General features: G+C 37.3%; 4 protein-coding genes across 5 annotated transcripts; 2 read left to right on the top strand and 2 right to left on the bottom strand.

Annotated features, from left to right (window-relative positions):
- On the bottom strand, nucleotides 1-3,856 carry LOC136255596 (uncharacterized). Of its 2 annotated transcripts, none has more exons than XM_066048396.1 (4): nucleotides 3,686-3,856; nucleotides 2,820-2,883; nucleotides 1,871-2,110; nucleotides 1-415 (listed from the first exon to the last, which is right to left on the bottom strand). In XM_066048396.1, the coding sequence occupies exons 1-4, from the start codon at nucleotides 3,798-3,800 to the stop codon at nucleotides 157-159; spliced, it is 678 nt and encodes a 225-aa protein (XP_065904468.1). In that variant the 5' UTR covers nucleotides 3,801-3,856; the 3' UTR covers nucleotides 1-156. The 2 variants fall into 2 exon arrangements, with proteins under 2 accessions (XP_065904468.1, XP_065904467.1); XM_066048395.1 differs by having other exon boundaries at nucleotides 2,820-2,958; nucleotides 3,686-3,852.
- Nucleotides 3,857-3,879: 23 nt separating this feature from the next.
- LOC136255599 (required for excision 1-B domain-containing protein-like) lies at nucleotides 3,880-7,763 on the top strand. The gene is made up of 4 exons (XM_066048400.1): nucleotides 3,880-3,996; nucleotides 4,039-4,240; nucleotides 7,048-7,157; nucleotides 7,462-7,763. Exons 1-4 carry the CDS (start codon nucleotides 3,920-3,922, stop codon nucleotides 7,544-7,546), a joined length of 474 nt encoding a protein of 157 aa, XP_065904472.1. The 5' UTR covers nucleotides 3,880-3,919; the 3' UTR covers nucleotides 7,547-7,763.
- Nucleotides 7,487-18,477, bottom strand: LOC136255598 (ubiquitin-conjugating enzyme E2 T-like). The gene is made up of 2 exons (XM_066048399.1): nucleotides 18,218-18,477; nucleotides 7,487-8,296 (listed from the first exon to the last, which is right to left on the bottom strand). Exon 2 carries the CDS (start codon nucleotides 8,280-8,282, stop codon nucleotides 7,746-7,748), a length of 537 nt encoding a protein of 178 aa, XP_065904471.1. The 5' UTR covers nucleotides 8,283-8,296; nucleotides 18,218-18,477; the 3' UTR covers nucleotides 7,487-7,745.
- On the top strand, nucleotides 18,181-26,661 carry LOC136255597 (peroxiredoxin 2-like). Its single transcript, XM_066048398.1, has 7 exons — nucleotides 18,181-18,415; nucleotides 18,505-18,541; nucleotides 18,598-18,714; nucleotides 19,895-20,017; nucleotides 23,558-23,688; nucleotides 26,417-26,451; nucleotides 26,500-26,661. Exons 1-7 carry the CDS (start codon nucleotides 18,181-18,183, stop codon nucleotides 26,518-26,520), a joined length of 699 nt encoding a protein of 232 aa, XP_065904470.1. The 3' UTR covers nucleotides 26,521-26,661.
- Nucleotides 26,662-27,745: the final 1,084 nt, after the last annotated feature.

Below are 27,745 nucleotides of genomic sequence, written 5' to 3'. Positions count from 1 at the left end.
TTATGTAAACAACAAATAATCATGTGGTTTTAATAACTGGGTATAACTGCAACCAATAAAGAGTTATGATACATGTAGCTAGCTACTGTGTAAATGTCACGAGTAGCAATTTTTGAGTTGGGAATAATATATAAATGAATGCAAACATGAGTTGCTTTATGAGTCAAAGTCTGGGGTGATTTCAAGGACTCCCTTATTACTGCTAGTCCACTTCTTTATAACAGAAAATCTTTTTCGTTCAAGTTCCTGAAAGTTCTCCTTAGTCATGAAGTCTTCTTGGTTGATATCAATGTCATCATCCACTGCAAGATTTTCGTATGCTGATACTGATGGTACCACTGACTGATTTAGTAGCTTGACATTCTGTACTACTGGCTCTTCTGTTGAATAAGTGACGTGAGTGGTTGTTTCGTCACTGTGGATGATACAAAAGAAAACATTCTATACACACTTGCACAAACAACTCAATATAAACATCCATATAGATTAGCCATACCATACAATGGTAAAGCTAGGGAACTCTTAATGATATACGTTTAACCTATCTACAAAGACATGCAGTTTCTGAGGTCCCTACTGATTTAATAATCTCATTAAAATTAGTTGGTCCCAAATGCTAAGGGGTTTGTACTATAATGCACGATGTGACCATTCACACAGACATACAGTGCAAACTAAACTGCTGGCCATATCTAATAGGGTTGTATCGATACCGATATTATATTGGTACTAATATTACGAGTATCGGTGTTGGTCAATTGCAAGTCTATATTACAGATACTTCAGTGGAGCAGTGTAAATACTAGTAAAAATCCTATAAGTACTATTAAAAGCTCACAAGTGATTTTGTAGACAAGTGGAAGGATCCTGGGTTACACTGTGAGTTGCTCTGGGTTCAATTCTCCAAGTGGCTATGAGTTTTTTTTCATTTTTGAGGGTTTCTTGTACCATTTTATTGGTAATACATTTGTGTTGTATGACACTACTCTGACATTACACTGACCAAAAGCAGACAATTTTGGATGAAAACACTTTGTGAACGATGATCTTTAGTCAATTCAACACAGCCATAGTGATTATGCTATGTAATCGTATCATGCTAATCTCACAATAATACATATTGGTTACAATTATTAAGTATTAGCTGAATATTTAATATCGGTTTGTTAGAAAACGTGTATCAGAAATAGACAATAAATATCGGATATCAGTATCGGCTGTAAAATGTGGTATCGGTACAGCCTTAATATCTAATTTCACATGTGGGTAGTTATTGCTGTTTTGCCATATTACTCACTCAGGCAATGGTAAAAGTGCTTAGATAGAGTAACAATGTTTGTATAGATAACTGAAATCCATGCATTTATACAGAGCTGTTTAATACTCTAATAGAACAGTCATTTCCAACTTCAAATAAGTGATTTCCAACTTCAAATAAGTGAGAATAGTGCTGTGAACCAGTATGCAAAAAACCGGTTATTAACAGGTATTGTCTAGGTCAGCCAATTACAGCCTTTAAACCGGTTTTTCCCACCCACTTGGTAAACCATAAATTACCCCTGCTGACAAGTGTTAACATCATAACATAACCTCAAAGCATGTGTAAATATGTGATTGCAATAACTGTTATTGTAAGACAGGATGTTGATGGTCACTTTGGTACCACCCTAAAGCTTCCAGCAGGCTTGTTGAGTATCATTATGTCTGCCAATACCACTGTATTACACAGAAAGCAGTTAACAGGTTAACTGCAATTATTGGTTACCAGTTAACCGGTTTTGAATTTGATAACAGGTTCACAGTTCTAAACGAGAGTGCAGATAAACAAGCATCGATAAACTGAGGGCATACTATACATATAGATACTTACTTTAAGAATCCATCCTCCAAGGTGTCATCATCAGGATCAACGTCAGTGGTAGGGTCTACCATTACTGATGATCGTAAGTCAGTTTCCAACAGCTCCTCAGGAAAAGGAAGAAACATGTTTGTCATTTTTTTGTGCATTTCAAAGGTGGGATTGTATGAACCCCTCCTTTTGCTGCGTCTTCTTTCACTTGAAAAATCAAGAGATGTTCTCTTGTAATATGATTGGTAAGTATATCGTTCCCTGTAGGAGACAATTGGTACAATTTTAAATAGAATGGTATCTATTAAAGTTCCTGCAAAGTATGTAATACTTTATTGTAAGGTGAATTGAAAGGAAGGTCCTTCAGTTTATATATATATATATGTGTGTGTATATATATATATATATATAGACAGTGTTGGGCAAGTTACTTTGTAAAAGTAACTAGTTACATATTACTTGCAACTGAACTATTTAGTTACAGTTACATATTACCCATAAAATAAAGTAACTATAATAATATTACATATTATATTACTTTGTGTCCACATGCAGCCTTAAGCTGTCACGTGTGAAACTACCACTTTATCACGTGACATGATTGCGTTGTTGGACAATGTGCAAATCTTGGTTATAAGTAAGAAGCTGGTGAATAAGCTTCATTAAGTAGGCTTCGTTACTTCGTTGTGGCTAGGCGTTACTCAGAAGATAACTAACGAGATTAGTAACTTCGTTACTAGTAGTAATAGTATTATGTAATATTAGACTCGTTACAGTAACTATGTTACTTAGGTAACGCGTTACATTTTAAAGCAAAGTAACTTGAGTTATATTACCTGTTTTTATAGCGTATTTCATTATATTATTTAGTTACCAGAAAAGTAATAATATTACATAACGCGTTACTTATGTAACACGTTACTCCCAACACTGTATATAGACATGAGTGTAATGTGTTTGACTTGCGCACCTTTGTTCTCCTTGAATTGTGAGCGTTAGAGCATCACTCTTTCTACGCCATAGCAGCACCAATCCTATTATGATAATTACTATCAGTACAACAATTATTGCTACACCAGCAGCACACACTCCTCCGATCACTTGGGGTGCTGGTAAAAATAAGAAATATAAACAAAAAATATAAATAATGATGGCACAAATAACTCATGATCAGTATTTTCATTTCTGAATTGTGTGTATAGACCATCTAAAGTTACCATACCGGTACCTAGTAGTAATCTACTACCATTGAAATATTATATTATTGTTTAAGTTGATGGCCAAGTGTTCAGTACTGTTGAAGTAGTTTTCAAAATATAAATCGTCAACTTTACCAAGCATAATTAAGAATGATTTATACATGGAACAGGTTTCACTGACTCAAAATGCATCATTTAATAACTGTATTCAAAAACCAACTGATTGGACATGCAGATATGGACAGTGAAAAGGACTTTGACCTACAGACTCTCTATAGTGTACTTTGCATTGCCCAAGTATTATTAAACACTATCATGATTATGATGAACAAAATGAAATTAGGTAAATGTATATGGATTCTAGGTCAACAAACTTTTAGTGTACTTTGTATTGTCCATTAATACTAATAGTGGATGCTGAGGTTCCGCTGAACTTTTCAAATGTGCCACACCCACCCACGCCCATTTCCGTCATTAAAACCAGCTAAGTTCTTAACAGTCGCTCGTTAACAGTAAATAGTTTTCATAGAAGATACTATCTAAAATCTAAAGCAATTAGAAGAATACAATATCATAAATTCCCATGTCGTTATATATGTGGTACACGAGGTGGTACACAACCTCGTACACAACTCACCAACTCCTCCGCTATCATCGCTGTCTGTACACACAAACCCTTCCTGACAACTATCAGTACAGACCACACACCGTCTGGAATCACCGCATGGGTTGGGACTACAAGGAGTAGACATTTCAAGGTACTAAGGGTGTGGCTGGTTTCAAAACAACGTGGTCAGCTTACGTAACGCCTGTGCGTTAAAATCAACAAATAAATTACTTATTTGGGCGTGCTTGTAAACTTAGGCGCTAAATGGAAACAAGTCAACTTATAAAAGAGTTTTACTCTATTCAAGAGGAAAGAGTAAAGGCGTATACAACATTTAATAGGTAAGCATACAGTGTAGCTATAGCAGTAAATATCTTACATAGTGCCCACCTAGAGTACTTGTCCACTGCGCCAAATTATGACTTTGCGAAGTATCGATCACAAGTGAACCTGGTTACTGAACAGTTTACCGCTCTATCCCGCCGCGTGATTCAACTAATAGGACAGCTGAGAGAAAATCAGGTGGAATCAGTGGCAGCCGTTCTAGAAAAACTGCAAGCAGTTGAGAAAGAGAAACTAGAAATGGTATGTTGTGTTGAAAAGGGTGGGCTATGGTCATATAGAGGTTGCTGATTGTATCAATAAACCATAAACAGATACAGGTTATATGCAGACTATATTATTTGTCTGGCACAGTCAAATCGCATTGGGAAGGAAAGGGTCAAGCTTGGAATCCCAAAATGTCTTTGAAAAATCTTTTATAAGTCCGATTGTTCTGTTGTGCCAAAGCTAATTGCAGTATTGCAGTACTGTCGGAGTGCTCTGTGTAGGCATTAGTACTGCTCTTTCAGTATGTTGTTCTTAAAGTACTACTCAGGCAGTGTCAACCTAATGAAGCAATTCACATCTTCCGCAATAGATAAGGGGTAGATAATGATGTTAAGTTTTGTTGATCATCTCTAAAGTTATTTCATGTTACATGAAATTTTGAAATATGAAAGTTGACTATTGAAAATTTTAGAATTCACGGATTTTGAAAGTTACTAAATGAAATATTCTGAATGCTCAAAGATGGGCATACATCTTTTTACCTTTGAACGTTCATAGACGATTTAACTTGTTACCTACCCCTCAGGTATAGACTATACAGTAGGTCATTTCCTTTCATGGAACTTCAAGTGCAGATCACTAGCTCAGTCTTGCCAAATATTTTAAATTCAGTGAAGAAATGTTTACTTATGTGTACAAATTTTTGAGGGACATACTTTTCGTCGCTGCTTACCCGTCGGCATATTTTTCATCCTCGAAAATAAACATTTATATTATGCTAAATAACAGCCTGGGTAAAAAACAAGTGATTCACAAAAACGTAAACTGCTAAATCCTGGAATCCATCAATTAACAACAATCACACACCTCCAAATTTGTATGTATACAGTATTAGTGGACATTTTCATCTCTAACTTCAGTCTATAACCATGACTGAATTAGGAATTACATGTCCATCTTCAGATGTGCATCTCCCTTGTCCACTACTTTTTTGTTTATGTGATCTCTAATCAAACTTAAAATCAGTAATTTTTACTAATGCTTGTATCATAGTACCATCTATGCCTGATCATCACTGGTCTGTGAAAACAGCATGTTTTCTCCTTTGGAGCTTTGTATCATTCTGTGGTAGTATCCATGTTGTATAGTGGCGGATCGATATCTAGGTGGGTTTCTGAGGTTTTGACAGAAACCTCCTTTTGAATTTAGCTCATTGGCAGTCTAACTTGCTTTATTAATGTTGTACTGACATGTATCATAGCAAAATACTATTACAACTGTGTTTCAGTAGCATGTATGTAAGTGCATTGAACTATCATCCGTTATAGCCACTCAACACTCTACTTTCCACTGCATTAAAACGATCAAGATGTTCTAATAGAGCAGTCAAGTAACTACCGTATAGTGGAAAATTTTCGAGGAATGAAACTTTCATGAAACTGTGCAAAATAACAATTTTCACGTTTTTAATTCACGAAAGTTAGAAAGCGGGCAATAGCTATGTATATATAAACTGAAATCGAAGCTATCATCACTTGCGAAAGTTTCCAGCTATACGGTACTCTAATAGAGAAATCACAGCTATGGCTTAGTCAACTATTCCTACAGTTAGTTTGTTTTTAAAGATATTGGATTTACTATGATTGCTAACTAAAATTAGCCTAAAATCCAACCTCAGAGCTTCTACGTTCTCAGGCCATGCCCTAGAATGCCTTATTTTGTAACTAGTTACAATATTGATTTTCAGAGATCCCCTTTTCTGTATTCCATGACATATATAGTATGTTTGAAATACAGTGTATTAGCTGGAATGATAATTTCATGTATGGCTGTATGTGCTACTGCAGTGGCAGTACACGTCCTAAATCACAACAACTCATTTACAAGGACACACTTTAAGCATGGTCCTAAGGTGGGTTTTAATTAGAACAAGTTATGTCATGACATGTCAACATATCATGACTCAATATTTCCATATCACCACATCCTTACTACACAACAGATCAAATACCTTGTTTATATAGACTGTTAATAAGGAGAATAGACACATCAAATATTTGTAAAGTCTTTAATATCATATGTGAATCTGTGTATTAATGATATGTGGATTGGGTGTAGTCGAACCTCTCTAATCCGACACCTGCATAATCCAGAATCCTCTGTACTCTGTAATCCAACACAAATTTGATTCCCTAGACTTGGAAAATACATTGTTTTCGACCTCTGTAATCCAACAGAGAATAATAGCAGCATTAAAAACAATCACAGAAAATAATTTTTAAGCAACCGAAATATTTAATTGATTGATAGTAATAGAAAAAAAGCTGTAATACTAAAATTAATTCATGTTAGAAACATTCTGTGATCTGTTCTGCCTGTAATTTACTCCGATATTGTACAATGTCAGATTACAGAGGTGACTTGATAATCCAACAGCCTCCTTAATCCAGCAAAATTTATGACTCCCATTGAGCGTTGGATTAGAGAGGTTTGACTGTACCATATTTACCTTAGTTCAAAATTTTTTGTTATGGCAGCTATTTTACCACACAATGTTTGGCTCATAATTGTAAAATTGATTGTGGCACTGCTGAGGAGTGGCTTCTATTGAGGGTGCAGCATACTAAATAATATTATGGTAGCAACAAGATTGAGACTTACTTGACGTACTCCACTATAAGGTGACATGGTCACTATAACAAGGTGGTCTTATAAATGAGGTCATGAAGTGCACCTTGGGTATGTTTGGGACCTACTTGACATGGTCACTATAATGTGAGGTTGAAGTCAAAAAGTTTTGATAGACTTCCTCTAAATTGTCTCGTTGCTCTTTTTACCACCAGACTGTCCAACAACAGTTACTAAGCAAGACTATCACTGATCAAGCTGCAGTGGAAGGGAATGAAGAGGAAAAGGAAGTAACAGAGGAAAGAAATCGCCAGCTTAGACGCAGGTACCCTGTTTTGTGCATCCTAAGCAGCGTACAAAATTGGAATGACATTATGAGCTGTTATAATATACACCTATCATTTATAATGGCAGTTTTTGACATTTGATTCAAATAAAATGAAGGTCCATTGAAGTGAGGATGGGAAATAGACAAACACTTGTGTCCTAACTTTGTTGACAAAGGCTCTATGTAGTCTGTACTAAAGTGGTGGGGGTAGTGGTTTAACAATGTGTTTTATACAGTGTTAATAGTGTGTCATGTTACTGTACTTGTGTGTGTCAGGACATGATTATTCTCTGTCCACTAGCATGGCTGCAGTAGAAAGCAAAATGGCCGAACTGATGGAGGAACTGAAATATGAAAGTGAAGAGTATCTATTGGAAGGAACATGACGACTTGCCATCATCTACACAACATACACACACTCACGCATGTACACAGACACACGACACTATACAATGACACACATTGTACATGTATGCACAAATTACAATACTCCAATACAAGCAAACACAACAAACATATACACAATAATATTCAATTGTGTATTTCAATTTACTGTAAATATTTTAACAAATACATGACCACAAACTATTCATCATGTTTTAATTTCTTATTAGTGACCACCTCAGTGTTATCATCATCTCTTTCTCTCTTAGTAGAAGAGAGCTTGGCGTATTTAGCAGTCCACTCACGAGCCTTGTGCACAAACAATCGTCTATCATTCTTAAACTCATGAGCAATGTCACTCATTAGACTGTCATCAGGGTTAGGGTCATCTAGTAACAGTTGAATGGAGCGTAAGATGGTACTAATATTTTGAGCTGGTTTCCAATTGCCATGTGGAGGGAGCTTAAGAATGTCCAAGCAAATTCTTCCAGCAGTGTCAATGTTGGGGTGGTAAATTGGCGTTAAGAATTTCACACGTGGCGGTTCAAATGGGTATCTTTCAGGTACACCAATTTCTAGTTCAAAGACACCACCCATATATGGTGTGGTTTCATTAGGGATTAACTGGGCTCTGAGCACATCTAACTTGTCTTCATCCTGCAACCAGCAGGAGACCCCATGTGGTGGGTCTTTCTCTAGTGTCTGTAATTCCTTCTTCATCCGAGCAGCCCTCTGCATTGCTGGAAATTCACCTGCATGACAAAAAGAATTAGTAATGACATAAAATTCTTAAGTGTTAATGAACTGAGTTCTCAATACTTCTAAAATTGAAATCTTCGGCAAAACTGTTGAAATTCAGTACCAGTCCACTACAAGAAAAGACTGCTGTGTACTTGGAAATTTTTGCGGTTAGTAAAGCTACTGAAATTTCACCACATGAAAATTTATGTGTGCCCTTCAAACTTTAACTCACCTAACAGCTTACTGATAAAATAGTGTGGCTCCTGGTGTGTGATATTGTTTGTAGGCATACATACACTTCACATTACAAACAGTATCACACATTCCCAATATAAAAGTGGGCATGGCTCATGAAAGAAGCTGGCTTTATACCGCAAGACTAGACTATGCTTTGCACAGATTGCTGCTACTGTGCTCCTTGGCTCAGACTCACTTTAGCATCTGTATGATGCTTGAAGCAAAAATCAATCCAGACCCTTCGTAGCAGTGTGGTCGACTTTGAATCGAACAACAGTGATCTGTGAAATTTAAAACGTGAAAATCCTGGGCTAAGAGATATCCGTGAAATTTAAAACGCAAAAATCCTGACAAACTACACAACCGTGAAATATACATACTATGAAAAATTCCAGGTATATGGTAGTGCATTTTTGTGATTTCAAATATCCAGCCAGAGTTTTTATTTTAAACCAGGCATGCACTTACAACCGGCCAAAGACCAGCTGTGGGCATTTTCCTGGTTTACTGAAATTGGTTTGTCCCAAACCATGTGTCTGCGTGTAGGTATTTCTGTCCAACCATAGATAATACACGTAATAAAGGATTGGCAACGTGCATATTAAACTGTAATTACGTCATGTACAATCCTCGTTATGGCCCGCCCACTTTTCGTTGCTATACACATTTCGTTTCTTTTGCCAACATATGCTCGGACAGTGGTACCACTATGTTGGCGAGCAACGTACTGAAGAAGATGGACCGTGACCAAGGTGAGTAGTCTATAGCAGGAAATAGCTAAACACACTGATATTTTCAACCCAGCGCGATAGGAAGTTCTTTAACCAGTGAGTATTCTACGTTTTGGAGTTTTCACAACAAAACAAAAGTTGTTAGCCGATAATAATTTTTATGTAGCTACTTGTAACTACCTATTAGGTGGAATGCTATAGTTTTTGTAGACGGACTGTTTTCCTATAGGTCAATTTTAGCCTGTTTCATTGTGCTGGGTTTTGGAGTTTTAGCGTGGTCATACATATAGTGACACAATGGTAGCATCCAGTAAAAGAGTGTTCATTGTTACCATAATGGAATGCACATACACACATTCCGCTAGATACTACAGACACGTAATAATGGGATACAGGAAGGTACGCATTGGAAGGAGGCGCAAGAACAGTGAAAAGAAGCGGCTAGAAGGAAAGCACAGACCACCAGGGCATCCAAGCAAAAGGAAAAATGTGTATTAATATACGTAGCTGTATGTTATACAGCCCAGGTATATGTACAGCTATACTGTATAAGATAGTATTATGTATGGCATGCATGGCTGTGTTCAAGAATATTATAGTAGCCTACATGCATAGTACAGTTACTTACAGCATAATATATATAATATTATAATGATACAAACATGTAATTGAGTATGATTATAATAATTAAGCAAGAATGTATAAAGTGTTTAATAATCAATATTACAGTTGCATGCATACTGTTGTGTTGATGTATATATCAACTATAGTTCTGATGTTTGGTTACAACATGTACAAATAATTTCATTAAATTCCATGACTCCACAGGCACCAATAGCTCTGTCCCAGATATCTATGCCAACATCTAATTCAACACACCTCTGACTCCTACTTTACCACTATTACAGCCTGTGTCTCCTATTTCACCACCAACATCTGAGGCAAGAACACCTATTCAGTCACCATTCTCATCACCAGGATCAATATCTGCGACATCTATTTCATCGTTGACATCTCTTCTTCCTCCAATTCCATCACCAATAACTGTGCCAACATCACCGATTCAATCAACTTCCCTGCAATTATCAACACTATCACCTAATTCATTGGAATCGCCACCACTACCTGATCTGTTAAATACAAAGTTGTCATCACATGCTTGGAGTATGCAACAGTCTGAATGCAATTCACAATTATTTATCTATAAAATTCAAGAGGAACCATCATCTAGTAGCCAGCCCTTAAAACTTTCACACTCTGTAACAATAAGGTCTGATTTATCAGTGAGAATAGTTATTCATGGCCATGAGCTGAATAGCGTTACATGTGATAGTTTGTCAATTCCAGAGCAAATTAATGTACAAACCTTAACAGCACTTCTGTTAGAGATTGAGAAGTTGAATGTATGTCCAGGGCACCCAGACAAGCAGTTTGTGCATATGGCAAATGAAGATTGCTAAATTCATCTGCTGAAGTTGCAGCATATATAGACAGAGAGCATACCGTCTATTACAGTGGTGAGAGCTATTCAGAAACAGTGAGAACATCTAATTGCCAGCTACTTACAGAAAAACACCGTTGTAGCAACTGTGTTCGTTACCGTGATACAATCAGATGTATGTATCACAGATGGATAAAGCAGCAGGATGAGCCCAAGGTTGTCAGTACCCACAGCCATGCTAATGAGAGGTGGCTAAACACCACTGAAATGAAACAGAAAACCACACAACTGAAGTCTCGATTGAGAACAACCCAAAAAAGAAATGTTTACTTACAGCAAAAAATCAAGGAAGCCATTGACAAGAAGAGCATTGAAGTAGATAAGGAACTCAATAATGGACTAGTTAACATCATGAAAGAACACTCTAACCAGATCAACCAACAGTACGAAGAAAACAGTTTTCACCATCTTTTTTGGAATGAACAGATCAAAAACATGGCAAAATTTCCCAAAAACGCCGTTGGCACCCAATGATTATCCGATGGTGCCTTCACCTGAAAATGTTATCTTCTGGAGCATATGATGTTTCAAGAAGAGTGCTTGTATTACCATGTGGTCGTACACTGAGGGATTATATACATTTTATACATGCAGGGGTAGGCATTCAAGCAGAGGTTACAGAACAACTTATATCAGCTAACATGGATAATTTGAAGGACTATGAGAAGCATATTTCAGTGGTATTTGATGAAATGAAGATTAAAGAAGGTCTAGTGTATAACAAGAATGAAGGTAGAATTGTCGGATTTGTAGATTTAGGAGCAGTGAACAACACTTTAGTATCATTTGAACAGTCATTGACACAATCAACAACTCATGCACGACTACCCATTGCTAAACATATGCTTGTTTTTATGGTGAGAGGGTTGTTTATGTCTCTGAAATTTCCTTATGCACAATATCCCACATCTGATCTAACAGCAGACAGCTTATTTCCATTAGCATGGGACGTGATCCGCCATTTAGAAGCAGCAGGCTTTAAAGTAGTTTCTCTACTGCTGACAAAGGATCATGCAATCCTAAATTCTTCCGTCTCCACCACCAAGCCAGTTCTGTAATTTCTGACATAGTTTACAAAGTTCTCAACCCTTATAGTAGTGACGGAAGATACATTTATTTTATTTCTGATATTCCTCACTTGATAAAGACAGTAAGGAATGCTTGGTCCAATTCATTTGGACAAGTTATGCTAGAGCATTGTGGGTAAGTAGAAGTATATAGCTGCATGCATGGAATGGTTTAAACATTCTGTAATTTTTTAGGGCTATAATAATAGTATAGCAAATCATATTATCAAATTTTATACAGATCAATGGAAAATACATTAGTTGGCAGCACTTGAGGAGATTGTACAATAAACGCACTACTTCAGGGTTGACATTTTTAAGAAAACTCACTCTAGGCCACATCAATCTTAATTCATACTCTAGAATGAGAGTTGACTTAGCAGCACAGGTATGGCTTATGTACTTAATATAGGCATTGTCAAATCAACAGGTTCTAAGTAAATCAGTTGGAGAGGCATTTGCCTACTATGGGGATGATGACACAGCAGAAACTGAAAGATTTGTTACGATATTCAACAAATTTTTTGACCTTATGAATACAAGATCCTTGGAGGAAGAAATATTGAAGTTGAATCGTGACTTGGGACCATCCAGGAAAGCAGATGACCCACGTTTAAAGGTAATGAGCTATGGTCTAAAATACTATTGTAGCAGCAGCACACATGCAAGCATGCACAACAGTGGAACTATACACGTTATAATAGTTCCTATAGTGATATAACTAAGAATCAGTTCATTGTTATTATAACGGCATATTTGTAATAATATTATTAATGCTGCAGTGGCTTGAAATGACTTTCTGAATTACCTAAATGAATGGGAGCAAAGTGTCAAGCAAAGAAAAGGATTTACACCAGCACAAAGAACAATGATGTTGCTAAGCCCAGAAACACTTGAAGGGCTCAGGATGACAGGTAACTATAATTTTTATACTACGTGTATGCTACACATACCTATACATTTTTTCTTTTATTATGTAGTCAAAGCAGTTGTAGAATTAGTAAGATTTTTGTTGAGTCTACCTGGTGTGAAATATGTACTGACGGAGAAATTTTGTCAAGACCCTCTGGAATCCTTTTTTGGTCAGCAATGGGCCCAAGGAAGGAGAAATGACAATCCAACTGAAGCAGAATTTACAACCAATACTAATTCAATCAGAGTACAGTCATCAATTGCAACAGACCCCCTTCATGGAAACTGTAGGATAAGACCAAAGGATAAGATTGAAATTGACAAGACTCCTTTGTTAAAGCGGCGACGGCATACCAAAAAGTGACATTATAAAATGCAATTGTTTCGGCTGTATAAATAGATTTGTCATATTTATTGTGAAATATAAATTTACTTGTCATTTTCCTTTCTTAAGTTCCTTTCTCATGCTTTTCTTTTTCTTAGTTTCGGTGCTCAGAATGATTTTGTAATCTTCTATCCATTGTTTAGCATAGCTAAAACCTCTAATGTCTAACCAATATGTTACAATCATTTTAAGTAATTCCATGTTGTTCTCATCATTTGTTACAGTACAGCTTATGATGTCCCATGCACATTGCACCTTGATGTTTTGACAAACTGAATTAATTATTTGGCTTTCCCTTCAGCTGATTCTGCAGATGACATGGTTGTGGATGCCTTAATATGCTGCGTTAGCTTGTATTGCATAGCAATTTCTATCTCACGAAACAAGTGATAAGCATCATCATTGACTTCGAATAGTCCTCCTCTATTGACTTGTTTGATCCATTGGGTAGTATAATTTAAAAATGATGGTGGTTCTGGAGTCTGGTCATTTACTTGCATTCTGTCCAAACATTCCACAAATCTGGCTGCTTTCTCTCCCTCAGTCTTCATATACTTACGGTGTAGCTTCGTGCCTATGTACCCACATGCATACCGGATAATATTTTCTTCATCTTCATTGAGGGTAACATCAGGCTCTTGGACGATTGGCTCTCCTCTATCTTTGAAAGTTGTATACAAAAGATGCTGAAATATGCATTCATTAACCAGTTCCATAAACAGTGGCTTGTTGTTGAAATGTTCACAATGTATCTTCATTAGAAAGTCGTTCCATAATGGTGGTAAACGTTTAGCCCTGGCACCAACATAATTCATCCAAATTCGCTCCTTAATTTTAGTAACAGTTGCTGGTATTGGAATGCACAGTACGGTTTGCAATGCTGTCAGCAAGTTGGAAGAAAATTTCTCTACAAATGTCGACCTTTTTGCAGGCAACAAGTAGCTCGCTGCGGTATTGCTTTACAGTAGCAATTCTAGCACTGTTAATCCGTAATTCTGCTCTATTTTCCAAAGAAACAATGGCCCTAGAAATACGGACCGTGCCATTTGCTTAGCTATACGGGGTATCTATGGCGATAGGCGCACGCAGTGTACGTAATCAAACATGTGACCGTAACGAGGATTGTCTAATAGTTGCTATGCGCGTTGCCAATCCTTTATTACGTGTATTATCTATGGTCCAACACCCATGTGAGCAAACAGGCTTTGAGCTACAGAAAATAAACATTGAATAAATGCTGCTATGCTGTATTAAAGCTCCACTTTCTGTTTACTTGAAGGGGGTGTGGCCAGTAACTGAAACCAGGTGAAAAACAGTTTAGTAGGGGCTAGCCTCATCTCTGGTTTTGCTTCTAGTATAGTTTGCGTGCAGTTAGCAGTTGTACTGATGTTCGGTGGGGGAAAGTCCTTTGTGATAGTTTGTTGAAGAATGCCCATATCAAACTCAAGCTAATGAAATTTTGCAAATTTTATCCGTCAATTTAGATATTTTCCGATATTGGTTGCATGGTAAATTTGCCAAGCATTTATCAGCTGACTTGATAATTCCCTGAACTAGTAACACAGCCAATACGAAAACAATACTCACAGCTAATGGATATTAAGCTTCAAGAAAATAAATATACTGCTTTGAAAGAGCCCCTGTTAGGTGTGCATGTGAAACAATGATTTTCACCATTTTGCCAGAAAATCCGGAGAGTAAGTGTACTGCCTATGTGTGAGCTCCAGTGAACCTCATTGTTGGCTCTGTAATACTAATATGGCTCACATTGCATGTACTACCTCCTCTGTAGACTAGTACTCTTTTTGTGTCAACACAAATACACTAGAGCTGAGCGATACTGCCATTTTAGTATCACGATCGATACTAAAGCCACTATTCACGATACTGAATAGTTCACGATACTTACAAATATGTCAATCATAGCTGGTGCTACATAGTGTATTCCTCAGTAGTCATGCAGGAAGTCTTTAAAAGTAGCATCAAACTAGCCACTGTCATCCTTGTTTACAGTAACAGTTATTGTAACACATGCTTTGAAGTTATGTTATGGTGTTCACACCTCTCTGCAGGGGTAACCAGGTTATGACTTAAAGGATTCTTGAGCCTAATACAGCATAGCAAATGGACAATAATGTACAGGCATGGTATCACGATAGTTAATAACAAAATATCGCGATATCGATACTTTCAAAATATCGCGATATATTGCTAAAACGGTAGTATCGCTCAGCCCTAAAATACACCACAAATTTTTTTGGTCATGTGAAATACATACAAAGCCAGATCAAAGGCTCTTTCTACACACAAAGGGATGTCACTCCAATAGCCAGCACACATGATCTGTGACAGTGGCCAAGCAAAAGGTTTTAAGCAAAATACAGTGATCAAGCTTTTAGATCTACAAGATCAACATCAAACAAGAATCAACGACCAAAATTAACTTTAACCGACTCACATAGTAGTCATTGGGAGTAATACCCTTAAAGAAAGTTTAAGAAGCATTACACAAATCAGTACCCTTAGATGTCTCTCCTTTAGGCAGCTGGCTCTGAGAAACCTTCTGGAACCGGCTTCACCTGATGGACAACTATAGTATGTACATGTTGAGCTGAATCCTCAAAAACATTTAATAACTCATGGATGCAATTACACATGGTCTTGAAATTTGACACACTTGTAGTACTGTTTGACCCGCTAAAAATGTTTCAAAATCTTTTCATTCAAAAGTCTGATATAACATTTACGGCCAATCAAAATGTTCAACATACATTTCTTATGGGAAGCCACAAAAGTACACTGTCCATCGTAGCTAGAGTTAATAATAAGAGAGGAGAGTGTCTAACGCCGTATAGTCCTGTAATACCGTATGACAACAAATATTGGCGAAACTAATATTTGGCGATTTGCTATAAAATTGCAGTTGGCAAAATTTTAATTTGGCGAAATGCTCTCACTGAAAAATTGGCGAATGGCGTAAGTACTGACTCGCTTTAAAGAATATTCTAGTCCTGCTTCCATAGACGCCTACTGGAATATCTGTGCTCCAATATCTTTCATGGACACACTTACTTTCAGGATTATTTGCTGTCTGTAGGCATACTCGTTCATTTATCAATGGCTGTACACGAATTCATGTCTGTTGCTCTCTGCAAGCTTACGTGGAGCCACACCCACTAATCGAGTACGAGTTCTAGTCTAGTCAGTAAACCACACCCATTTTGGCATGTGTGGAACCACACTAATTTACCATTTTCAGCAGTATCCATGAAGGTTTGTCGAAAACCTACTTTAACAACTGCTTGATCCAATGTTTGAAAATATTGACGAAGTTTAAATTTGGCAGTTTTGTGACGAATCGCCAATTCGCCAAATTTTGTTCACCGCCAAATTTAATTGATATACGGTAGATGATTGCACAGAAGTTAAATGGCTTCTTTCCGCGTAATGTAAAGACTGACTAGTATATTTTTTGCACTTAACCATAAAGACTATCCCAGACACAAGGGCGTGCGTTCAATGTTCAAGTTCACCATGAAGAGCATTACTCTGTTGTGTAAAGAAGCGTGGGTGTTAACCTCGAGCATAACTCTGGGGGAGCATGTCTGAGAAACCAATAACACTGAACTGAAGCTAGGCGGAGTATTGCTTCGAAATTTCACTACATCGCCACGTTACTCTGAGCATTCTTCAATTGAAGGAGCACTGTTCCCTGTACATACCAGCTCAGTCTTTGGTGCAGTCTTCGAATATCCTTGAGGATTCATCACGGTGCAGCTAAACTAATTGCGGTAACGGAACGAATAAATACTAAAAGCCTATACGTTACACGGAAAAGAAGCCATTTAACTTCTGCGCAATCATCTATTACAGGACTATGCGGCGTTAGACACTCTCCTCTCTTATTATAAACTCTTGATTGTAGTGTTTTCCCAACCTTGTAATGAAGCCAAACTGTACATCTTTGTTGTTGACACCTTTGCTGTCTGCTGTCACCATTAATCATTTGGTTGGCTGAAATGTTTACTCTCTTGAGAAAAAAATCCACTTTTAATTCTTAGCTATTTTTCAGGATTCAGCTCAACTTGTACTATAGATATACGACTCTTAATAGGGATTGGAAACGGTGTCACGTGCCCAGTATACTATCTGTACAATTGACATCACTGGTTAGATATGAGGCACGTTTCGCTTGTTACCGCTTTGAAGAGAATGAAAAAAGACTAACATTTCTCTTTACTGTAGACTATCAATGTAGGTTTAGTAGAATATGAAAGTTATCTAAGGTTGAGTGATACAAGTTGCTTTGGTGGAAGTCTTTCCCATAGAAGAAACTTGTCAGATCATGCTGTTTCGGTATTGCTTCTACACCAAGGTACGTTTCTGTTCCTGTAGCAGCTGTGTATACCTTCTGGTATCAACGATACATGGCTTTTTAGAACCCCTTTGGTTATTGGAATTGAACAGTATGGTTTATAAGCTACACCTCTAGTTTAAACACTGCATATTTCCTTGGATACAACTTGGCTAGGTATTGTTGTACCGTCAGGTGTCTGTTCTCATAACTCTGCACAGCTGCTGTCTAGCGTAACCACGTCTTTCAAGCTTTAATCTAATGCCAAAGCTGTGGAACAAAGCTAGTAGGATGGCAGCACACTTCCTAAATGACTCTCGCAAAACCTTTAAAACTTAATTAGGGGCCAATTAAATTAGTATATGATACAAATTACGGAAACCACCCGTAACATTTGATGCATTTTCTGGTGTGTGACACCATTTCCAATCCCTAATAGGAGTCGTATATCCATGCTTGTACATACTATAGCTATGTCATAATGTGTGTGATGTAAGCATGGAAATGATGAAAGACATCAGAATGAGCCATTATGTCTGATAAATTAAAACACATATTAAAATAGTTCCCCATGAAACATGATGACACCTGGTGTGACCATCACGAGGTGATACAGTTACATTGGGTTACACCAATGTAGTGATGATGGATTACCGAATACTTCACATTATACCCAGGATTATATAAACGTTGTGACAATTGATTGCCATGCATTACGATACATTTTACAACATTGAGAACATACGTAATCTCTACACGCAGCTGCTGGAGTATAAAAGTGTTGGTGAACACGTGGACAGTCAGGTTGAAACAAGTTCCAGAATCTTGAGTTATTCGCGGGTAGAGAACATGACTTCGCTAGTGAGGAAACCAGCTCCCAAGTGGAAGGCTACAGCAGTGGTTCAGGGAAGGATAATAGAGACGAACAGCGAAGTGTACGAAGGTCAGCGAATTTATATTAAACGCGCCACCACAAACCAAATCTCCCGCCCTTTTCCTCCAGCTAATTTTAGCTCATTTATTTCACTACAGGCAAATACTACGTGTTGATGTTCTACCCTTATGACTTGTAAGTTGGAGAGTAAAGTCTGTTGTGTGGCGGGATTTTATTTGAATTCTGTGTAGCTCTTTTGTGTGCCCAACTGAGATACTGGAATTGAATGATGCAATGGCACAGTTCAAGAAAATTGATTGCGAGGTGTTGGCCTGTTCTACTGATTCTTATTTTAGTCACCACAACTGGTCAGCCATGTTGTGATTAATTGTTGTTGTTTGTTGTCACTGGAGGTGTCAAACATCACATACATGCTATGCATTTTTCATTTTAACCTTTCAACATCAGTAATTATGTGAAGGGCTTTCATCCATGGTGTTAAATATCAGCTGGTGCTTCAGGTATGCCCTTTGGGTGGTTAAATTACTAGCAAGAAATTCCAATGAATCATGTAGTTAGTGACAGGTACAAAGAGGGGCAATTGGGCTTATTGGATAATACCCACGATGACATTTTTCAGTTGATGCCGCAAAACAGAATGGCTGTGCTAGTAAGGGGATTTAGTACAGGGAGTATTGGGTTTCCCTATGATAGCGTTTATAAGTTCAAGAAAAGGTGATCAGCTGAAATAAGTCATAGAATGTTATAGCCCTGGGTGGGTATGCCTCACCATGTTCAAGCTAGTGGGTGTTCCTTTTGCCAGGATTATCAATGCATCGTTTGAGTGCAATTGTCACAAAGTCTACCAGAACTGTGGTATATCATAGCCATTTTGAAGAGCAGTTTTAGAGCATAGAATATACTTGTTGTGTGGCCAATATAAGTTATGTTGTTAACCTGAGTTGGCCAGCTTGGAGTGCGTTCACACAGTATCCTAACCCATGCCAGCCTACCTCTCCTTGTCATGCTGTGCTGGACCCAGTTCAGCACGGCTTGATTGATTCACACTGCAATTTGTTTCGAGCTGTGCCGTGCTCTACCTGAGTTAGAAGGTAGTGTGAACGGGGTGAAAGTCTCTAAAGCTCCTTCACTAACACAGCTTTTTTGTCAATTATGACATCAAATTTTGTCATTGTGGGTATCAGCCGTCAAAGTATTGATTGGGGTGTGGGGCTGAAAGTAGCTACTTCAGTTTATCAAAATTTTCTTGTGCTGTATTAAGCATGATAGTGTAATTGAACAGGTATTCACACTAACCTGCTCTTTCATTTTATTTCCTTCAATGTCTGAATGTACTTGTTAGTAATGATACATCTAGAGGAGACATGCTTCATTGTTACCATCAAACCAGACACCATGATCATACACATGTGATCCAATGTAGAAACTGCAGATATTTCATTAAGAAGCCAGGATACAGTGTGAACTAGATACCACTTTCATCTCTGACTTTTAACATTCATAATATGGTTATCTATTTCACTCTAGGAGTCAGAAGCCTCGGGAGATGGGTGGCTTGGGAACACCAAATATTCCATTGTTGGCTGATTTTAACAAGAAGATGTCACGTGACTTTGGAGTACTGGATGAAGAAGAGGGGATATCACTAAGGTACATGGTCTGCTGTTGTACATCTCTAGTGATTCAGGGATGTACCCAGGGGGGTTTCCCTTTATACTACTTGAAACATTAAGAAATTGAAACTTCGGGTATCCATAATCTGGAATCTGTCATGGAACAGGACACAATTTAAACTTTTATCTTAGTTAAATAATAGTTTCTCACATGATAGCAACACTTGTATCATTGTTCTGAATTATGATTTTGGTGAAAAGATCTGAGGTACTCTAATATAGCAGTCAGGCAATAGAAACACTCTAATATAACAGTCACTTAGCTGTAGTAGAAACCTCTTAGTGTATGCCCTAGAACTTTTTGTCAAAATGTATCTTTAGTTGATATTTTGAGGGCAAATGGATCTGATCTGGCTATATAGTGCTACATGACTGTATTGTTATGTACACAGGTGCTTGTACTGTTTTCATTTGTAGGAAACACTCCAATAAAACATACACTTGAATATGGATCTGTCAAAACCCAACAAAACTCTGCATAGATTATATGTGAAATAGTTTGACTGGATCACTTTTTAGCCTATTCAAAGACCACATACATTGCTGAAACGTACTAGATTCTTTGACACATCATGACAATGAACAAATGTACAGTGAAAAATACAAATACTTCACAAGTGCATGGTGGACCAGTATGGCTGCCTCCAGGATGACAAATTTCTCTATCTGGAAATCAGTATAGATTAGTCCTGTGCATAGCAATAGTGAGGAGTAATGGTCTGACTTGTGTTTGGTACTCATAGTGTAACATGAGATTTGTGATAGACATTCACCATCAAAAATAGTTGGGCACACCGTCATGTCACATGTAATTGATCATTTGAATATATTTGGTATATTTTTGCTGAAGACTAATAGAGCAGTCAGTGCAGGTAGTACTTCTAATAGAGCAGTCAGTTATTGCTTCATCTTATCACTGTTGTGGTCAGAAATTCAATATTAATGGGCTAAAATTTCTGAGGATGGAGCATGCCCCATAGGTTGCTACGAATATTTTTTTTGGAATTTTCTACTGCCTGACTGACTGACTTACCTACTGACTTAGTAAATGGATGTTAAACAGCATCATGGCTGAGCCTTAGTGTGTGTTAATTGCATAAACTTTTGGGAATAGTCGGACCGGTCAGATGTATGGTTGAACCAAACACTACCAGGGGGAAGCTTGCTAAGGTTTGTTACTTACTTACTCACTAATGCCATCAGACAAGCGTAACTTGATAATAACTGGGACTACGGGTTTGATTATTTTACTGATTGACATCACTTCAACCCTACAGGTGCCTTTGGCATACTTAATACATACATCATGGACTATCCTTTGTCCCCTTGACCCCTTTGTGTCCTGTATCTATTTGCTGACAGCTCAAGGTGTCAATTTGTGGTGGATTCCTTATGTTTGTAATTGTCCACTTTTTTTGTCGTGACTGGATTGATTGCAGAGGCACTTCTTGTACTGTTCTTCATTTGTAACATAACATGACATAACATAACATCTTAACATAGCTGAAAATAAAAGGAAATTTGGAAGTTGTGTGAACTAGACTGGTTTTTGCTGACATATAGTTACGCAAGCATAAACAAAAATTAAGAAGTGAAAGGATGACACCACAGGTAATGTTTTTGACTAAATGCGTACCCAGCTATCAGTTACTGACTTGAAATGAACTAGTCATTATGCTTCGCTTTTAGGTATATGAATCTACACCTTGTGCTACTGGTAAACACAAATAGGACATAAAAGAGAGTCCATGAAGCACACGTACAATTGCAATATGCCAAGAGGCACTTGTCCAACTGAAGCGATATTGAAAAAAATTATGCCCATAGCCTTAGCCATTATTGAGTTATGCTTATCTGAAGGCATCAGTCAGTCAGGCATTCAGTAGAGAATCCCACTTAATTATTTAAAAAATACTCTTACAACCCATTGGAAGCATACTGAAAGCACTTTTGGGCTGGTTATACCTACAAGTACTGCCAAGGCATCATTGTGGTATTGTGTTGCTTGTTTTATGATTTGTTGGTCAGGAAAGCCCAAACCGTCATGATCCCTAATTTACAGTGCTGTATGATTACTGAAGTAGGTTAACTAGTATAGTTGTAGGTGTAGATGATCTCCCTTGCTTATTTCTGTGATTCCCACTCAAATGTAATATCAAGACACACAGTAGTGTCATGCGGTCAAGAAGCCGGTGCACAATTCTTATTTTTTCTTAAACTTGTTTTTAAAAAATTTTTTCAGTAGCAATTCATTACCATCAAAAGAAAAGAATGGTACTAGCTAGACACATTGATCAGCTACAATACACAAATCATGGACCTGTGTAATCTTTGTTCCTCATCTCTTTCTCTGTTACCACACAGGTGTTGATTGGCAGTGGTTAACTTGCAGCATGGCTTCAGTTCTTTATTTCCTTAGAGTAACTGGATTAATTTCAGAAAGATATGTCTCGGGCCAAAGTGACATTGAACAGTGAAGAAAAAGCCTATAGCTTTATCTGTTGTCAAGTTATGCTTAGCTGGAGACATATCAGTCAGTCAGTCAGTCAGTCAGTCAGTCAGACAATTAAAAATAAAGCTTCATAGAAATTTGTTGGAAGAAGCAATATTTTGGCTGGATCACACTTCTGGGCCCAAGAAGTTTGAACATTGTCACCAGATGGTGTTTGCACTTTAGTGCAAGCCTGGCTGGGCATGAGACTACTATTCCAGTAGTCTATTCCACTGTTTATACACTCCCAAGGAAGACTATTCCTATAATATGTACTGTACAAGTTGAGCTGAATCCTGAAAAACAGCTAAAAATTAAAAGTGCATTTTTCTCAACTAAGTTAACACTCCAGCCAACCAGATGATTAGTGGTAACAGCAAAGGTGTCAACAACAGACACGTACAGTTTGGCTCCATTACAAGTTCAGGAAAGGGCTGTAATGGACACTGCGGTTATATGGCTTCCCCATAGGAAATGTATTGTAAAAACTTTGATTAGCTGTAGATATTGTGTCAGATATTTGAACAAAAAAGATTTTGAAATATTTTTAGCAGGTCAAGCAGTACTACAAATGAGCCAAACTTCACGATCGTGTGTAATTGCATCCATGAGTTATTAAATGTTTTTGAGGATTCAACTCAACGCGTACATACTACCATGCTAGTTTATAGCAAGATATTTAGATATGGGGACTCTATGTAGGGAGGTCTGGAGATTTGTCCTAACAATGGCCACAAGAAAATTTTAGCCTAATTATATGCAACTGACTGTTCTATTAGAGTATTTTGATCATTTTGCAAACTAAAGTCAGAGCCTCGGGTTGACATAGTGGATATTTAATTCTAAAATTAGTGTCACTAGGTGTAGGTAACCTGTTTTACAGTTAAACATATGCATTTCAATTAAGGTAAAACTCTTAATCTTTCCTTACACTTGTGTTTTAAATAGAGATAAGCCCCTACATATTACACTGTACATTTGTTATTCTTAAATAGAGTTGACCCTATTACTCCATGTTACTTGTAGGGGCCTGTTCATCATCAGTGATAAAGGAATAGTGAGACATGCTTCAGTGAATGATGTTGAGGTGGGACGTTGTGTTAATGAGATTCATCGACTAGTGGTCGGGTTTCAGTATACTGACCAACATGGAGAAGGTGAGCTTTATTTAGAATAAAAGGCCCTTGTTTCTGTGTATGTGCAGTGTAGATTTTTCAGTTTCACATGTGGATTTTGCCATGACTAAACAGAAATGGCTTGTTATTGAAGAACATAGTAAAAAAGAACTGATCATCTAGTGCCCAGGAAACAGAAATTAATACCTGGTGGATTGGGGAGGGTTTCCATGGTGCCCTTTCTTTTTGGGAGACCTTAATATCATCTGCTGAGCTGGTGACAATATATAAATCTTAAAATCCAAAACATTTTACAGCGTACCACATTCCAAAGTCATTTCTACCGAACCTCTCTCATAAGAACCTCCATATAAGGGAGACTACATAACACTTATAGTAGTGGTTGTGAACGAAATGTTATAATTTTAGAAGTGCTTTTCCTATGAATACACCTCAATGTCAGTTTACTTGTGATGCAAGGCCACTCCAAGTCATACCTTAGTTTCTGGTCACTCCCTAAGTAACAAAAGGATGCGGGCGGGTATATGATTAGGACTATAGACTCTTACATACACACCAGTAATGTATACTGTAATGACACATTGTATAGTATTATTGTTCAATTCCATGTTGTGATTTAGTGTATTAACCAACATGCTTACAACATAGTTAATTATGCTTCTACAAAAATGTACTAGGAAAATTATTGATGACTAGCTACACTGCATTGTAACAACTGAGCACAACAATGTATTAGTAAGCAGTATAGGAAAGATCTGATTATGTAGCTACTTTTGCTTTCCAAGTGAAACGTCTCATTGGCTATGTCGGGAAAGTATCCAAAATTATTTACACATTAGAAACTTTTCATTCAAATGTGAAGTCTTAGCCCTACTAGGTGTTTCCAGACTTCTTTTCAGTAAGCTTTGTGAAAAGTAACTGTTAAGGTTTTGAGTCACCGAGTGCTCCAGGCTAGCATTTTTCTATGATTATGTGAGAAGTGGATGTTTTAACTATGGGCTATCATTTGCCAATCTAGGACCAAACAGTTATTTAGTCACAGAAAACTTGAATTTTGAGCTGACCGGCTTTCCAGTCAGTGTACCAGTGTTGAGTGATAAGGAAGTCGGAAGTTTAGATCCACTAGAAGGGTTACTAGACTTATCATTAGAGGACCACATTTGAATTGATAGGAAAGTTAAAGTTATGGTCTATTAGGGTAGTAGTTAATGCTACCCACTGAAGTTACTATGGTTGCTGGTAACAGAAGCACTATATGATCAAGGAAAAAACTAGTCAGAAACGTTTAGTAGTACGGCATATATACCTGACTGTTCTAATATTAAAGTTAAGGGTAGTGTGACTGCTCTATTAGAGTATTTCAATCTTTTTGCAATGTTTAAAAATCAGTGTTCTTGGTTTTTATTGCACTTAATTAAGTGCCTGTAATATTAAGGTGGTACTGAACTACACAAAGTTAATTCTACATCATGTTTGTGGTAATGCGTGAACAAACGCAGAAATTCATAGACCACAGCAAAACGTCACAGTGGACTACAGAACCAGCTCTGTCAGACCACCCGACTACTTTTGTTGATACAACTAATGTTATTCACACTTTAAAACTATTAGCTTGTCACAACTCTGGTTAATTCTCTGGCGAACAGAACCAGCTGCCATCACTTGATTACTGTTATACAGACCGCGCCCTGATTAGCCAAACCGTCTCCTTTCTTACTAAATAACTTCAAAATTATGTACCACAGACCATCAAAATTTGTATAGGCATTGGGTAAGCAATACTCTACTATAGTATGCTTCGAATTTTCGCGATTTGGGTTTGATGGAGTTGTTAGCCAATGCTATAGCCGACAGGTGTGCGTTTTCATTACCTTTCATGTTGTTATTAGTGAAAAGGAAAATGTAGAATTGTTCTACAAAGTGAGAAATGGTTGGAACCGAAGTGGCTTAGCGCTAGATTGTTCATTGGCCAAATTATTTTTAAAATTGGGTTATAACTTGAGAGTTTTATAGGTGAAAAATGAGGGCATGTTGTTTCACGAAACTTTGTATGCTAAACTAAAGCATCACAGGCTATCATAACAGCTTTTAAGGCATAGATTAAGTTGTACACTAGCAAAGTTTTGGGCCATTCTAAAATAGCTCATTAAGTGCATGGGTTGAAACAAATTGTTTTGTGCAGCTGGACTTAATCGTTTCAGCACCACCTTAATATTAGTCCTCATAAACTGGAATTCCAGGTTTTCCATGCGGAAGGGTGACCAGAAACAAATTGGTGTGGCCTAAGGATTAAAACGATACCTAGGGATTTATCCTACAATGAAAATACAACAATCAAAGTATGTCATGGAAGTTTGTAAGCACTGCACAAATCCTTAGAAAATGATTGAAAACTCATTGTCAGTTGATCCCATACCTGTACAAATAGAGCACTTCTCCTTTCAACTCAAAAGGATATGCTATTCTTGGCCACGTAATGCTATACAACCCAGAGGATAAACCTTCATTGTAAGAATAAAGGACTATATTGAAAGTTAACTGTCTTAAAAATAACTTCATTGTGTTTACATGAAGGATGTGTGGCCCATCACTTAATGGGTCTCACCAGTATGCTATAACTGGTGTTTAATGACTAAAATTAACATACATGTAGCATCAATAGTACATAATATTTATATGAATATTATGTACTATTGGTAGCATGACTATGTGCAAATTAAGTTGATCATGTGATCTTGTTTATTTTTAGTATGTCCAGCTAGTTGGGAACCTGGCAGAAAGGCGGTAAGTACCATTACATCCTTTATTGGTCATCTATTTGTTGTTTTACAGATCAAACCCGTGTTAAAGTAATACCATGCAGTATACTACACAACAAAGGAAGCTCCAGACATTTTTGAAATTACAGTAATCAGTATTTAAACAGTGTGCATCATATAGAATAGCACTATAATTTGATTTTTAAGATAATGACAAGTTGATGCTAGCAGCAAAGTTAAGTGTGTGGGTGTGTGGGTAGGTAGTATGGTTATGGACATATTACAGGGGCGAAGAAATGGAGGGGGCAACCTTTTGTTCCCCTCTCCCCACACTGGCACACACACACTTTCAAAAGTAGAAGGGCAGTGCCCCCCATATTTTCCAATGCCTAGTTACTAGTATAGCAACCACTGTAGTTATTAGCCAACTTGGTTTACTGGGATTTGTGCTAAAGGTTATACAAGAATCATATTATAAGTTGGTCCTGTTATGCTATTAATTCAATAGCTATATCTTCAGTAACACATAATATCTATATGTAGTCAAGAACATTAGTGTATCTGAAATGCCTTCATTTACTAGTGTAGTATCTTAATGATAGTTATTGCCATAATTTATTATAGTATTCAAGCTTCCACTAAAAATGCTCTCAGATTCAACCTCAATGCATGCAATTTTCAAAATTTCCTGTGGGGGAATGTCTCCAGATCCCCTAGTATTGCCATGCTTCACACACTAAGGTACAGTTAATGATTTTAAAACACTATGTAACTTACAGTCACCCCACATGACTCCCCCCCCCCCCCCCCACACACACACACACACACACACACTATTGAGTACTGTTCTCCACCCCTGACATATTAAAGATATGTGGCTGATTGGATTTTGGAAAAACGATCCAAATCACACATTAGATATTTTAAGATAAGCAGTATTAAAGAAATTAAAGTCGGCACAACTTACCAAGGATATAAAGCATGTATATGAAATGTACACAAAAGCTGTGTCAATCTATTGTACCTTTCAGACCAGTTCTTGGCAACTCACCAGCAAAATGTGTTGCACAGGTAATGATACACAAATATTCACCAGGACATGATTATCATGTATAAGTGTAAATGTGTTTTGTTATGTTTTTGCAAGCAACCTGACAAATATGATAATTATTATTATCAAGAGTTAATAATAGTAGGGAGGGAGAGTGTCTAACGCTCAATAGGCCTGTATAAAATGAGCGCGTAAGACAATCTGGCTTCTTAGCCAGACGTGTTGATTGCATGAAGGGAGATGTGAAATGAGGCAAGCCGCAGAAGGA

The sequence above is a fragment of the Dysidea avara genome, chromosome 5 (genome assembly GCF_963678975.1).
Source record: "Dysidea avara chromosome 5, odDysAvar1.4, whole genome shotgun sequence".
Lineage (NCBI taxonomy): Eukaryota > Metazoa > Porifera > Demospongiae > Dictyoceratida > Dysideidae > Dysidea > Dysidea avara.
Note: the sequence above shows the minus strand (reverse complement) of the source record. Positions and strands in the feature narration are given on the sequence as shown.

What these genes read in the sequence shown, in the direction of transcription:
- LOC136255596 (XM_066048395.1), bottom strand. Translation starts at nt 3,800, where the DNA reads ATGTCTACTCCTTGTAGTCCCAACCCATGCGGTGATTCCAGACGGTGT. An exon ending in CGATGATAGCGGAGGAGTTG is followed by an intron (nt 2,959 to 3,685) that starts GTGAGTTGTGTA and finishes TATTTTTACCAG; the next exon opens with CACCCCAAGTGATCGGAGGA. An exon ending in ACAATTCAAGGAGAACAAAG is followed by an intron (nt 2,111 to 2,819) that starts GTGCGCAAGTCA and finishes TGTCTCCTACAG; the next exon opens with GGAACGATATACTTACCAAT.
- LOC136255599 (XM_066048400.1), top strand. Translation starts at nt 3,920, where the DNA reads ATGGAAACAAGTCAACTTATAAAAGAGTTTTACTCTATTCAAGAGGAA. An exon ending in GCGTATACAACATTTAATAG is followed by an intron (nt 3,997 to 4,038) that starts GTAAGCATACAG and finishes TATCTTACATAG; the next exon opens with TGCCCACCTAGAGTACTTGT. An exon ending in AGAAAGAGAAACTAGAAATG is followed by an intron (nt 4,241 to 7,047) that starts GTATGTTGTGTT and finishes TTTTACCACCAG; the next exon opens with ACTGTCCAACAACAGTTACT.
- LOC136255598 (XM_066048399.1), bottom strand. Translation starts at nt 8,282, where the DNA reads ATGCAGAGGGCTGCTCGGATGAAGAAGGAATTACAGACACTAGAGAAA.
- LOC136255597 (XM_066048398.1), top strand. Translation starts at nt 18,181, where the DNA reads ATGCATTACGATACATTTTACAACATTGAGAACATACGTAATCTCTAC. An exon ending in TATTTTAGTCACCACAACTG is followed by an intron (nt 18,715 to 19,894) that starts GTCAGCCATGTT and finishes ATTTCACTCTAG; the next exon opens with GAGTCAGAAGCCTCGGGAGA. An exon ending in TACTGACCAACATGGAGAAG is followed by an intron (nt 23,689 to 26,416) that starts GTGAGCTTTATT and finishes GTTTATTTTTAG; the next exon opens with TATGTCCAGCTAGTTGGGAA.